We start from the raw sequence: 14,003 nt of genomic DNA on the forward strand, positions 1-14,003 counted from the left end.
TTACCTTCATGTAACCCTTCAGAAGTCTCTGAACATATTCATAGGATGCATACTGACGTAGCCGAGCAGGAAAATTTTTCAGCTGGTTTAGTAAGCCATCTAAACTTTGTCGAAGCTGTTGAAACAAGAACAATTTGGAAAAATTGCAAATCTTGAAGTCTATTAATCTACGAATGTTAATATATGCTTTATTACATACTTATTAACGTATTTTAAATTAAAGGAATCCTTTATCTGAGTTGCTGACCAGCTGTATACTTATTATGGCTTGCAAATATAAATGATGATATTAATTCACTGTAAAATTTCTTGGCCTTACTTGGTCTTTATTCTAACCCTTTTTATATGATTGTTATCTAGTACTGTCAAACTGATAGAAAATAGATATACCAAACCAATTTTCCAAATCTACTCTGAAGTCTTGGGGAACTTTGCAAGACTAGGGTACACTAAAGTTGTAGCTCAAAGAGCCTCTAAAATTACATCTGGTTTTTTCCCCCCTTAGTTAAAATTAACTCAAAATCATCCAATCTTCTTGAAAAGTAGCTAATGTCTTATCTAAGATACAAACTAATAAAATAGAGGTGATATCAAAATAATACTCTTGTAATATACTATATGTAATAGCAAAATAATGAAAGAAAACTTATCTAAAAAAATCTAGATACCTGTAATATATTTCATAAAGCAGCTCTTCACTTCTTTCCCTCTGGAAATAGTCACTTCAATTTTTTGTTTTATTTAATTTAATTTAACAAATTACTATAACCATTCAACTACCATTCAACTCTAGAAAGATGGATGAACATAACCAAACTATAGAAATTCAATTCAAAAGAAACTGTGTCAAGACCCCTAAAAATAACATTATCAACACATCAAACAAAACCATATCCTTCAAAGTCCTGGCCCCAGCTTCTGCTTGTTTAAACTTTATTTTGACATGAGTATTATGCCACATTTCATTCAATGATCAGAACAGTTTGTACTATTGTACAAACTATTGTACTATTAAAAATGGAAAATAAAACAATAGGCAATAAACAATGGTTGTAATACCAAACTGGGTGCAATGTTCAAATACCCTAACTAAAGTTCCTAGGCCTCTCATTAAGAGATTATACCATTTGTGCTAGTGAGTGTTTTCCCACACATCTGGAAAAAGTTTTAATTTCTACATTGTAACAGTTAGGGACATAATATACTACATAGTTAAGAATGGGTGACACCCCCTACCCCCTGTTCTACATTCACATGAATAGCTGAAGTAATACCTTTCTGGGTTGTACAGAAACCCAAGGCTGTTCCTTCATTTGATCAATCTGTTCCCAAACCTTTGAAAGCTCAGACCAGACTCCTTTAAGGTCCTGTAGCTCTTCTAAGGCAACCTGTGATGCAAAAAAGTTTAAAATATGAATACATTGAATATGCATAGATATGGTGATAAAACACACGATTTCTGGAGAATCACTGTAATTATAGCAGGACATGCTTGTATATGTGTTTCTAATTTGAATCTCATAACTATAAAACATTCAAGTTGCAATTCTTAGAATTCAAACTGTGTTTTTTCTTACTTGGACACGTTCTTCACTGCCACTGAGAAGTCCTGTATCTGTTAGCTCCAGAGCTTCTTTGGCCTTTGCGCATTTTTCACGGTCGTCTTTCAACCTTCCAAATTTTCCTTCATAGATGGTAAGTGCTTGGAGAGCCTCCTCTGGACGTAGGTTGCCCTTAAGAAAGAAATTATGAAACTTTAATATAAAATTTAAAATATGTTATTTTAGAAGTCACTATTATATAATTTAAGGGACGTGGTGGCTCAGTGGGTTAGGACGCTGAGCTTGTCGATCAGAAGGTCGGCAGTTTGGCGGGTCGAATCCTGAGTGCCACGTAACAGAGTGAGCGCCTGTTACTCGTCCCAGCTTCTGCCAACCTAGCAGTTCTAAAGCACGTAAAAATGCAAGTAGAAAAATAGGGACCACTACGGTGGGAAGGTAACAGCGTTCCGTGCGCCTCTGGTGTCTAGTCATGCCGGCCACATGACCACGGAGATGTCCTCGGACAAGCGCTGGCTCTTCGGCTTTGAAATGGAGATGAGCACTGGCCCCTAGAGCTGGAAATGACTAGCACGCATGTGTGGGGGAAACTTTACCTTTACCTTATTATATAATTTGACACTGGAACTTTCTATCATATTTTAGCTTTATAGCCGCTATAAAACACCTTTAACTAATTTTGAGGTATACCTTATATATTCTGTGGATACTATTAAGTATTGTGGAATTCTACTCAGGGAACTTGGTGTGTGTTTGAAACAAGTGTATTTCTCAGGTAGTAAGAACGCTATATTAGGTCTATTGTTTCAATCACTGTGTTCTACCAGAGCACCAAAATTAATTATAGGTTTGTGATACGATCAAGGAGAGTCACCAAAACAATATTAAAGCCATGCAAATACATGGAGTGAAAATAATAAATAGATCTCCAAATGGATGCTTAAGCCAGAAGATAAAAAGTACTGGTTGAACTAATGGAAACTTACTGTTACAGGCTTTGTTTTCTCCCAGTCTGTCAATAAGTCCACTGTGCGGGTTTCTACAGCTCGATCTTCTTGAACAATCTTCATCTGCAAGTTTGCTACTTGTTGCTGAATGGCAGAATCTTTTCTTCGCATAATATCATTGAAAGCACCCCATTCTCCTTCAATGTTGTCAATATACAACCAGGACGAAGGAAACTGGAATCTCTGCTTCTCAAGCAAGCGTTGGCCATTACGGTATAGCTATGTGGTCAGAAAAGAAAAAGGTTATGTGGCAAGATCAAAAGCTACCCAAGCTGGAATGTTAAATTAGCAGCTGGCTACTATCACATGAAGAACTTAACTTTATTAGGTGAAAAAGGTGAAACAATCGCTTTAAAAAGGGCATGCTTTTTTTTTAAAAAAAATCTAAAATTGACAATTTAAAACCAGAATATATATTTTTAAAACTTTTAAGAAAATCTGCCATAAAAAGCTTACCTCGACTTGTTTCTCAAACTGCTTGATTTTGCGTTTCAGTGACTGCACATATGTAATAAATGTGACAGCATCAGATGTGCTAGCTGTATCCACTGAGTGTTGCTCCAATTCTTGACGTGACTACAAGAAATGGAATAAAGCACAAAGATATAATTATATCAGGAAACATCAGACTAACTTACAATAGAGAAGCCTGCTCTAAAAATTGATAGATCAGAAAGGAGATGCCAATGTTACTAATGTTTTTTTCCCCCCAAGATCCCCAAATCAATGCAAAATATGGAAAAAGACAATTCTTTTGTCCTAACTGGACAAGAGTCCTAAGAGTAATGGATTAGGGTCAATTAGTTTACCTCTCCTTTTTGTTTTTGCTTAGGTAACTTAATATAATGACCATCACATTTACTATAGAATATTCTTACCTTGGAAATCTGAGAATGGAATTCTGTCATGTTTTGGCCCAGCATTTGACCAAATTTGCTGAGAACCTCTTTATGCCAGGAGTCATACTTCAAGTTCACTTTGGATTGAACCTACACAATGAAGATGATACTTTTACTCTATACCCTTCTGTAACACAAAACCCTGCTTTTACATTTATATTGCATTTCCTCATTCATTCTCATCCTTTTATTTTTTATCAATGTTTTGGACTTTCAAAATTTGCTTTACAATCTGATTAGGTACTAAATTAACAAACAATATTGCTCAATTGTATGCTACAAAATATTTACCTTTCCATAATCTATGATAACAGGGCCAAATTCCTTCCTAGTTTCTGCATTGTCAAAGGTTCCTCTGGCTTTTCTGATTTGAACCAGCAGTGCTTGCCACTTGTTTAAGTCTTCTCCAAGTCGGTTATAGATATTTTCAGCTTGCATGTCCCATAAACACTGGTACTGCAGCCAAACCTATAAACCAAACACACAGAGAAAGAAAACTTGAGCAATTCATTTTAAGAAGTCATCATTTCTGAACAAACTGAAAATTACTTTTATGAATTTTGTCCTTTAAAAAACAAAATACAAACTCTCCAACCTATAAAATTAATGTATATGGTTAAGAGCTTAAAGGCAGAACATTCAGCAACAAATAATCAAGACGTCAATCAATCACTCAGAATACTGATACATTATAACCTCAACATGAACCCCCCCCCCAAAAAAAAAACAAACCACAATCCTACCTTAACATATTGCTCCACCTCAGTTACAATCCCCTTAACAGCAGAATAAGCCTCCTCCAGAGCTGAAGGACCATCTGGCATCCGTGTCAAAGCATTACGATAAAACTTTTCTTCTTCTGATAATTCATAGTGTACACCAACCTAATCAAATCCAGCATTAAATAAAGAACAATTTTTTAAAAAAAAATTGAAACAATTAGCAGTTTCACAAAAATTCTTGAAAGTCTCAATAATTCTTTGAGTCAAGTGTGTGTGTGTGCGCGCGCACACATGTGTGTGTATGTTTTACCTGGTACCTCTGACTTTGGATTCTGGGAAGTGACAGTATTATTGTCTTCCAAGCAAACAATTCTTGGAAGAGTTTGTATCTGCAGTCTTCAATTGGTGGATTCAAATATATCACCTGATTGGTTATTCGTAGTTCATGTACAACATTCTGCAAAAGTATAAAGCCACGTTCAGTTTTGTTGTACTAGATAAAAGACATAATATTCATTTTAAAAGACTTCCAACAATGTGATAGACCAAGTTGCCGAGATATATTACTTCAAACTGTATCTCAAAACTGATCTCTTCTATTAAACTATTTCATTAATCATTTAATGTTTGCAAAGCCTAAGCACGGGAGTCAACTTTTTTCCTTATCCCACAGCTTCATTCTTCTATTCTTTCCCAAAGCATAAATATTCACATGAAAAAGAATTTAGGGCAGAGACCTGTCTCTTTTGACTATGAAAATTACGTACATTTATCTTATTTTTTTGATGTTCCAATAGTAAAGCAGCAAGTTCAGTGAGACAAAGACAACAAGGGAATAAATATGAGGTAGATGAAAGGAAATTAACATAATCCACACACTGGAAACCAGACTGAAGATCTGAGAAAAGTATTAAAAATCTTTAGCTATTGATTAGTCCAGAGGTCCCCAATCTTTTGGGCACCAGGGACTGGTTCCATGAAGAAAGGTTTTTCCACAGACCAGAGTGCGCATTGTTTTGTGTGCTGCCTGCATCCCATGGATGAGGCTTTGCCCCGGTCCCGGTCCATGGACCGGGGGTTGGGGACCCCTGGATTAGTCATAGTAGAACATAGGCATCCCAGTTTTCTCTTATTCCCAGACTTTAAATAAATTACTGAAGTGTTATACTTATAAGCTAGAAATTTTCTAGTAAAACTCTAGAAGATAGCTTCTCTGAAAAAATACATTTACTGCATTTGTCAAATATGGAATAAACTTCAACAGCATCACTACTGATGTTCTTCAACAGATGCTGTACTAATAGTATTCAAACTGGACAGATAACAGTTTAAAATGAAAACTTTATTTACTTTGATTTTGGGCTCTCCTCCTGGTTTATGACTGACTTGTGGAGCATCTGTATCCATATCTACTTCTGCTTTATCATCAGCTTGACCAAGAAGGACTTGTGTCCATGCTCTCAACCCTGCTTGCAGACGAACTCCTAGTATTCTCTCAATCTAGGATGCAAATATAGTCCACAATTTATCACTTGACAGCAGTAATTTATGTTTATTCATATTTTAAATGAAATTTTAAAGCAAAATATGGTTAAGGATAAAATTTCCAAACATTATTTCTGGGTTACTGAATAAAACTTGACCGTTTTAAAATTTTACCTTTAATATATTCAGATACACAATTTATAAGCTGCTATAACTTCAGTAAGTCTGAACACTTTAGAAAAGATACTGAAGTAAAATAAAAATAATTTTAAGAACTTCCATTCACCACCAACAAAAAATATCCCAGCCACTGCTATATTGGATCACATAGCTTAACACAGGTTTAGAATTGTACTTAATAATCAAGGAAAAGCATATTTCTGGAATTGATACTTTGCTAAAGTCTTATTGCCTTTTATCTCATAGATCGTTTAGCTATTCTACAATATGCATTTATGTATGTTAACATCTGAAAAGAAAAACTGATAAAATAGTATTATTTTTACCAATCGTACACAGATTTGATTTCAAAAAGATTTATGCATAAGTAACATAGTACTATTATGTATGTTTGCAGATATGCTTTGCTGAGCTACAATGAGGGCTATTTTCAGGTAAGTATATCAACTTGGAATTTAGCAACTGAATAGAAAGAAAATAAAGAGAACTGTGGACTTCCATCACCTTTTCAGATTTTCCCCCCTAGGATATAAGCCAGAGAGTTTAGGAAGAAATACAGCCAGCGAATCTTACCTCCATATCTAACTTATTCACCCAGATTGGCAAATTGGAATATGAATGAAGATTCAAATCATCCACAGCCTTCTGAACTCTGTTTAAAATTTCAGAGAATGTTTTATGATCATACATGCATGTTTCCAAGGATCTGACTTCCAGGTCTATTTTCTCTTCAATGATAAGCAAGTCATCCACCTGAAAGATAGAAAATAAACCTTTAGTACTTAACAATCTTTTCCCCCAAAGCTATTTCTTTGTCAATGCAATTGCATAACCCTTAATTTTATAGACACTGGAGGAAGCAATTATGTTTGGAAGAGTAAGCAGTAAAAGGAAACCAAGCTGTAAAAAAAGCACGGTGGCTGGACACTATCAAAGGTGACACTAGCCAAAGCATAGAAAAACTCAAAGAAATAGTGCAAGATTGGAAGATGTGGAAGGACCTGGTCCATATACTCGTCAAGAGTCGACTGAATGGATATCATCATCATCATCATCATTTTAAAGAGCTAGTTTGATAAATTGTTTAAGGCATCAGGGTAGAAACCAGGAGAATTCTAATCCTGCCTTAGGCATGAAAGCCGGCTGGATGATTTTGTGCCTCTCCCAGCCCGTGATGTCAGGCTTGGGTGACAGGCTGATCAATTTCTGTAGCAACCAGTGTATTAACACTTGGTTAATCTGAAAAATGGACCATGCACTTGTAAGAAAATGCTAGGAAGAAAAAAATAGCATAAATTGTATCAGCTAGGTCACCTAGTTTTAAGAATTATGATACATATCCTACTTTGGTCTCTAGAGAAATGCCTACAAAACCAGAAGATGTAATGAGTTTTTCTTCAAACAGTAACTATTTTCTGCTCTTATCCTGTGTTTGGTCTAGTTCAAACATCACTGGGTCACTCATCCATTTAAAACCCCAAACCTGAAATGAGAATGAAAATAAACTAACCTTTTCCTGAAAGTTGAAGACTGTCTCTGCCAGTCGCTGGACATAAGGATCAAGTTTGTAAGATTCCCACACCAGTGCAATGCCCTCTGCAATCAAAGCCTGAACTTCTTTTTTAAGACCCGCAACCAAGAGAGAAATTGTATTTCGTTCTTCTACTTTTTCACAAGTACGTTCGTATGTGCGAACACTTTCAATCAAAGAGATGGCAAAAGGATAGAGCTGATTGGCTTGATGAGCTTTGTTGACTATTGCAAGGGGAACCCGAAATCCAAGCCACTTGAGGTTGCGGACTTCTTTTGATAGTGTAATTATTTCTGGGAGGAAGTTAACCTTTAGCTTGAGGACATTTCCTGTTCTGCCTCTCACACGAGTACTCTCAATAGTAAAAATGCGACCAGAGACACCAAGATTTCGTTGCTGAACCTTCCGAGCCCAATCATCAAATATTTCTTGAGTGTTGAGCTTCATACGGAAACTGTCTCCATCTTGCTTTAGCTTCTGTCCTTCTACATGGTTCTCCCAACCCTTCCCAAGAACATCTTCAACACGCTTCATATAAGCTGTAAGTTGCCTGTCAATCTGTTTAGCCCAGATTATAGACCCTGCTACTGGAGGCAAATCTCGAACATGACTCATTTTGCAAGCCTGACTTTGAGGATATTGAACTTTGAATTTGTCATGAAGTGATTCTATGTCATCTTTCACACGTTGGATTAACTGTGTTTGGTATTCACGGATAGCACCTCTAATATGTGGCCGAACAAACAGAGCATTAAATCTGGAGAAAATTCTGAACATTTCATTAGCATTTTTTGCTGTGCCAAGCTGATCCCTCAGGCGAGCAGTAATGCGGGTTTCAACTCTATCAATTCTTTCATCATATCGCTTCATTGCAGCTTCCCAGGCTTCTGTACCTTCCTTGGAAACATCCAAGCCATCTACTTCTTTAACGTTCTCATAAGCAAGATTTACTTCCTCAATTGCATTAGCATCAGCGGCGTCAAACAACACTTCTGCTACTTTCATATCTTGAGGCTCAGGTACATCTCCCTGATTTTGCTGGGCCACAGCAGTAACCTATTTAAAATCATAGCAGTTAATGGTATATCTATCATTCAGTATTCAGAAAAGTAGGCTTAACCCCATGACCAGTTTATTTAAACTCAAGATGCCAGCATGCTTGCTATGGGTTTTCATCATCTATTTTAATATGTCTTTGCAATATTTATCCCCACATGCTAACTGTAGGAGTTTCTTTGCTGTTCAAGCAATTTCTTGGGAAGCTGGTTTATAATACCCTTTTCAATTAAAAAGAGCCTTCACTAGAAGAGCATGAAACAAACATCTGCAAGACTAAATGCACACTTAAGATTTGGAAAACATTTCAGTATTTTAAGAAAAATGGCAATATGTATCACCTGAGGCCTTAGGACTCTGACAATGACTGCTCTTAGTTGTTCATGCTGTCTCCGAAACTTCCTCATTTGATCAAGACGAGCCTGCAGCTTTCTGTGAGCAGGATTGATACGCCATACCATCTTCAGGTTCTCTTCGCGCTTTCTTTTCACAATGTCTCTTAGTAGGACCTGCAGTTTCTCATATTCATCATCCCAAGATTGGAAGACTTCAAAGCATGCAACCATGACCTGAAATAATGTTGAATAAAGGAAATGAATATATCCTGTAATTTTTTTTAGTGTATTATGCACTACATAGTCTACTTCTTGATTTATAGAGACACAACTAGTAATCAGCCATTATGGAACAAATACTATTTCAGCGCTGTTTGATTATGTCACCAAAATTTCAGAATGTTCTAAATTGAAATCTGTGAGAAAGCTCTCTTTAAAAATAGTTATGCAGAATCACCACATGGTCAATATGAGTAATTTGCTTCAATGCTATGGTTTTTGTGCAGTAGGAAGTAGGCTGTATATTTTCCGCGCTGAAGCTAATACTCTGTCTCTGTCCAAATGTTTAGTCTGATCCCTCCTCCTATTTGCATGTAAGCAAGACTTACCTTCTCAAATTCTTCATAGGCAACATGCATCAATTTTCGTGTGCCCAATACTTTGAGTAACTGGGAACTTAAGTCTCTTGAAATGGCTTCCACTAAGCGCAGAGCTCTTTGAATGGGATATTTTGTGTTTCTGATTTTTCTCAGGTGAGTGAATATTGCCACCAATGCCTGTCGTATTTTATCCAATTCAGTTGCAGACAACAAATCATTTAGGGGGAAGTCTTTCATTAATGGATTATAATCATTAACTGTCTCCAATGCCTGTTTCAGCCCTGGGTGTTAAAAAAGAAAGTGGATTTGATTTCTAAGTGTTAAGGCAGCCAAAAAAAATATAGTTCTGCCAAATTATGTTTCTGGACACCTCTTACCTGTATCTGTATCAAAACTAACAGTAGCATGGAAACGTTTGCCATGTTTCAAAATATCTAATGTTAATAGAACTTCAGGGCTTTCACGCTTCTCCTGAATACGGTAAAGAGCACGTTCCAAATTCAGCCAGAAGCTGATTTCTTGCAAAGCGGTACCTGATGCAGGATCCCGATCTAATTTGGTCACCTAGAAAAACAAAATGAAGTAACATGTTTAATGAATTACGCCATAATTTTATGTGATGTTTATAGTGTTTTCCTAATTCTGCTTCAATGTTGGTTTAATATATAAACAGTAAACAGACCAATATGAGCTTCTGAAGACCAATCTGTCCAGAGAAAAGCAATTATAGCAGAAAAATCTTACTTCCAATGCCAGGAATGTGTTAGTGTATAATGCTAATATATGTGTTTTATTTTGGGTTTGTGTACTATATATTATGACCTATACATACAGTAACCATACATCCTTTATTATAAAGGAGAGTCCTTTATTTCAGAAAGCTGTCCTTGAGATTTATTTTCTTGGTTTTGCTCTTGAATTTTCCTTTGTAAGACAAAGTTATAATACAAAATTAATATTTTTTACCCCTATGAACCTCTTTCAGATTTCTCCCTTTTTTCAAGTTTGTCTTTTATATTTTCCAAGAACATATGGTTCATTGTACTATAAATAATATAATAACGTGCTATATGAACCCAGACAAATGTGATTTATTTCAATACATCCTGATTAAACTCTAAGGTACAATTATAAACACATTTAGAAAAAAGTCATACATCGAGGTTTACTTCTGAGTAAACTTGCATAAATTGTATTGTTATAGCCCGTGTTCTTAAATACGTTTATTTACAACTTGTTCCTAGGAATCCTGAGGGGAATTGGTCAATTGAAAATTTTTTCTGTTATTCCTTCACAAACCTCAGAAAACTGCAGAGGATTCTGCATTACAACTGCACCAATACAATAAGTGATATTGCTGTGCTTCATTCAAATAGTAGCTGAAGCTGCATACTGCAGGACAGAGTGTGAAAACCCATCATATTTTTCTCCAGGAAATTTCATCTACCTTTACTGATCCTCTATTTAGGAAATTGCTAATAAAATTCTTGGATTATTCAAATATCCAGGAGCACAGCTTGAGAACTACTCTGATTAATTAGAAATTGAAGCAGTGTTTACTTGAAAAACGTAACTGTAAACCAATGGATTTGAAAGTAGCTGGTGACTGCACATAAACAAATTGTTGGAATGATATAGGAAAACTTGTATACATCTACTTACTTCTTAATTAGAAAGATACAATGAGATATTTGCAGTAGAACAGAAAGGAAATAAAAGAAAAAAACAGATACAAAAAATCAAGTTCTGCCATGGTGAACTGGTATCTTGCTGGCTTCTGCTTGCTAGCAAGACAGCTCTAATGAAGGGAATTAGGGCTGGATGCTAGATCAAACCTGGTGTAATATTGCTGGAACAAAGGAGACATTGTTAAGATCAAGGTTTTACTGTATTCATTGGGTGAGTTTCCATCTACTTAAAAGGCTTAAATTTGATTTTAAACATTTTAAAAATGTATGATTTTTGGACCATGAAGCAAAAGGGTACTTAGCATATAGATTCTGGAAAGATAATAATGGATTAGAGGGCCAGGAGCTTTGGAATTATAGTTTTGAATTATTTAGAAGATATTTTCTTTTGGAAAAATGGAGATTGTTTTGCTTTAAAAAAAAAAAAGACCTGGAAGGTTGGGCACTAGAGCCAGAGGATAAAAAGAACGGATCAGAAATCCTTAGTGCAAAGTTTTGAATCTCTCTATTTTGAATACTTCAAATGAGAAACTGAAACCCAGTCACTGATAAATGTGGTAAGAATTTTTAGCATAGATGTAGCAATGGAATTTGGTTTAGAGATATGGATCATATTTCTTATAACTGACAGCTACCTACAGTAGCAATAAATCAGGGTAAAATCACTAAAAGTAATTTACCTTTTGGATTTCTCTAATCCAGCGGTTAACTCCAGATTGTAGTTGGTTGAGAAAAGTTGGGTCTTCAACTTTATCACCAAAATCTGTAACCTTTGGCTTTTCTCCACGTTCATAGCACTGCTTTGCAACATTAGTGATAATTGGATGAATTGGTAAACTAATCTCTGGTATTTCAATATTCTGCTGCAAATGCAGAAGTCCCATTTCAAGTTCTGCAATTTTTTTCTCAACTGAGGGAGCCATTTTATCCCCATCCCTTAGGAGAAATACAAAAATAAGCCAAATAAAAATCTACACATGTAATTAAGACATTTACAATACATATGCATGCAATCCAGAGTATGTTGCCCACCAACACAAATGCAGGGTAAGATATTACTACAATTTAAAATAAACTTGATAAAAGAATGAGATGTGCCACACAATTAACTGTTGTCACAAAGTTTACACAGGGAATCAGACATTTCAGAAAGTTGCCTCTTTCCTATAAGGACCCATGGGAGCAGCATCAAATGCAGCTTGAAAGCTCCAATCTTTCAAAAAAACTAAATGTATTTTAACAGTTAGAACGCTGACTATCAATAATTTTCCACATATCTTCCCATATCTTTTTTTTAATTCACTCATACAAATTGTACCAACTACAGTAGTTACCTGTCTGCCTTGCCAGATTCTCTGATGTAGGACTTAAAGAATGGAGCAACAGCATTGCTAATGAAGGAATGCAACGTTTCATAGGGAGAATCTTCACTGAGAGTGAGAACTCTGAGCTGGGATGACACAGGCTTGTCTGCATCAATTACTGGTGTTCGCTTAATAAAAGCCAAACTATAGATTACCAAAAAATAAAAAATAAAAAAAATAGTAAACATTTACTCAGTTTAACATGAGGACAGTCAAGTTGGAGGCAGTTTTAATTTTTGTTAAGTTTGTATCTTATTTCCACTTCAAACATGAATTCAACTAGCTAATAACAATAGTAAATAGAAACATTATCAAAACCTAAACATTGGTTAAATACTTTTATAGCATCACAGAATAAAAACATCTAATTAAAAACCTATTTTTATATTATCTATCTATCTATCTATCTATCTATCTATCTATCTATCTATCTATCTATCTATCTCAATCATCTAATTTATATAGCTGCCCAGCTCACAAGCAAGTAACTGTGTGACGTTCAACAAAACTAAAGCAATAAAATCCTACCAAATTACTTGAAAAACCACGTCTAATAACAGAATTTTTCCTGATAAGTAACTTATCCTTGAATCCATGCTCAATCCTACTGACTCCATGAACATGTTCATGCAGTTTTATTGGCCATAATATAGAAATGGTTTGTCACTGCCTTCTTCTGGGGAGGTTTTGACTTTCCATCTAGCCTAGAACCATAGTATTTTTTGGTAGTCTGGACACAGAAATTAAACTATTAAAAGAGTATTTAAACCAGGACCAGACAAGAAAGCTTTCCCAACCATGTATGTGCTGCAACCTAAGACAATAGCACAATTCAACATCAAATTATTGGTAAATTGTGAATTTTCCATTATGGAGAAAAATAAAACCTTTAAATAATTATATAAACCTTTGATCTGCTTAACAGGTTTACTAAGCAATTACTTCCTATTAAAAAAGGGGATTGAGGATCCTGACCCTATTCTTTCCAGTGACTATACAGCCTTGGACCAAAAAAAATAAGTGTAGTCTCTGATTGCAGAATGTTTACCCAGATCTCTTTTCAATTCAGACCTTATGGGAAATTAAGATCACTACTCATATGACACATCCATGATTGGCATTTTCAATATCTTTGTGTCAGAAAGTGAGGTATGCTTCATAGAATTGGTGTTGGTGAATCATCTAACTACAATACTGGCATAAGGAATCTGAATTTAAGGCTAAATGATGAGAGAACATCATTGTCTTTTAATTGACTACCAGAAATTCTGCTTTTTTAATTTAATTCCATTTTATTTATGATCTACATTGAATACTAATTTGTCATTTTCAAGTAGGAATATATGTTAGACATATTTAAAGGCACAAACTCACACTGACCAGCATAGACTCACCTGTTTGATTTTATACCATAATGAATGTCAGTGCTTATTCCATAAGAAATAAATTCTTTTTCTTCCTCTCCTTCATCACCAACATCCTCTGCAAAGAATTAAGAAACCTTACTAGCATCAGTTTCTACACTAATACATTTTTATTTTGATATATGAAAAAGAGAGAAAAAAAGGACAAAGGGAA

General features: G+C 35.3%; 1 protein-coding gene across 1 annotated transcript in view; it reads right to left on the minus strand.

Moving 5' to 3' along the window:
• DYNC1H1 (dynein cytoplasmic 1 heavy chain 1) overlaps positions 1-14,003 on the minus strand; it is a 63,435-nt gene that overhangs the window by 43,267 nt on the left and 6,165 nt on the right. The window contains exons 2-19 of the mRNA XM_081314004.1: positions 13,820-13,907; positions 12,396-12,569; positions 11,742-11,997; positions 9,751-9,937; positions 9,383-9,654; positions 8,781-9,008; positions 7,363-8,439; positions 6,426-6,605; positions 5,538-5,687; positions 4,498-4,644; positions 4,209-4,349; positions 3,757-3,933; positions 3,445-3,555; positions 3,023-3,142; positions 2,546-2,785; positions 1,578-1,733; positions 1,275-1,388; positions 5-115 (exon numbers count right to left, since the gene is read on the minus strand). Of these exons, the coding sequence (XP_081170130.1) occupies positions 5-115; positions 1,275-1,388; positions 1,578-1,733; positions 2,546-2,785; positions 3,023-3,142; positions 3,445-3,555; positions 3,757-3,933; positions 4,209-4,349; positions 4,498-4,644; positions 5,538-5,687; positions 6,426-6,605; positions 7,363-8,439; positions 8,781-9,008; positions 9,383-9,654; positions 9,751-9,937; positions 11,742-11,997; positions 12,396-12,569; positions 13,820-13,907 (3,929 nt within the window). The remainder of the gene's footprint in view (positions 1-4; positions 116-1,274; positions 1,389-1,577; positions 1,734-2,545; positions 2,786-3,022; positions 3,143-3,444; positions 3,556-3,756; positions 3,934-4,208; positions 4,350-4,497; positions 4,645-5,537; positions 5,688-6,425; positions 6,606-7,362; positions 8,440-8,780; positions 9,009-9,382; positions 9,655-9,750; positions 9,938-11,741; positions 11,998-12,395; positions 12,570-13,819; positions 13,908-14,003) is intronic.

The sequence above is a fragment of the Vipera berus genome (genome assembly GCF_964194415.1).
Source record: "Vipera berus genome assembly, chromosome: 1".
In the NCBI taxonomy this organism is placed as follows: domain Eukaryota; kingdom Metazoa; phylum Chordata; class Lepidosauria; order Squamata; family Viperidae; genus Vipera; species Vipera berus.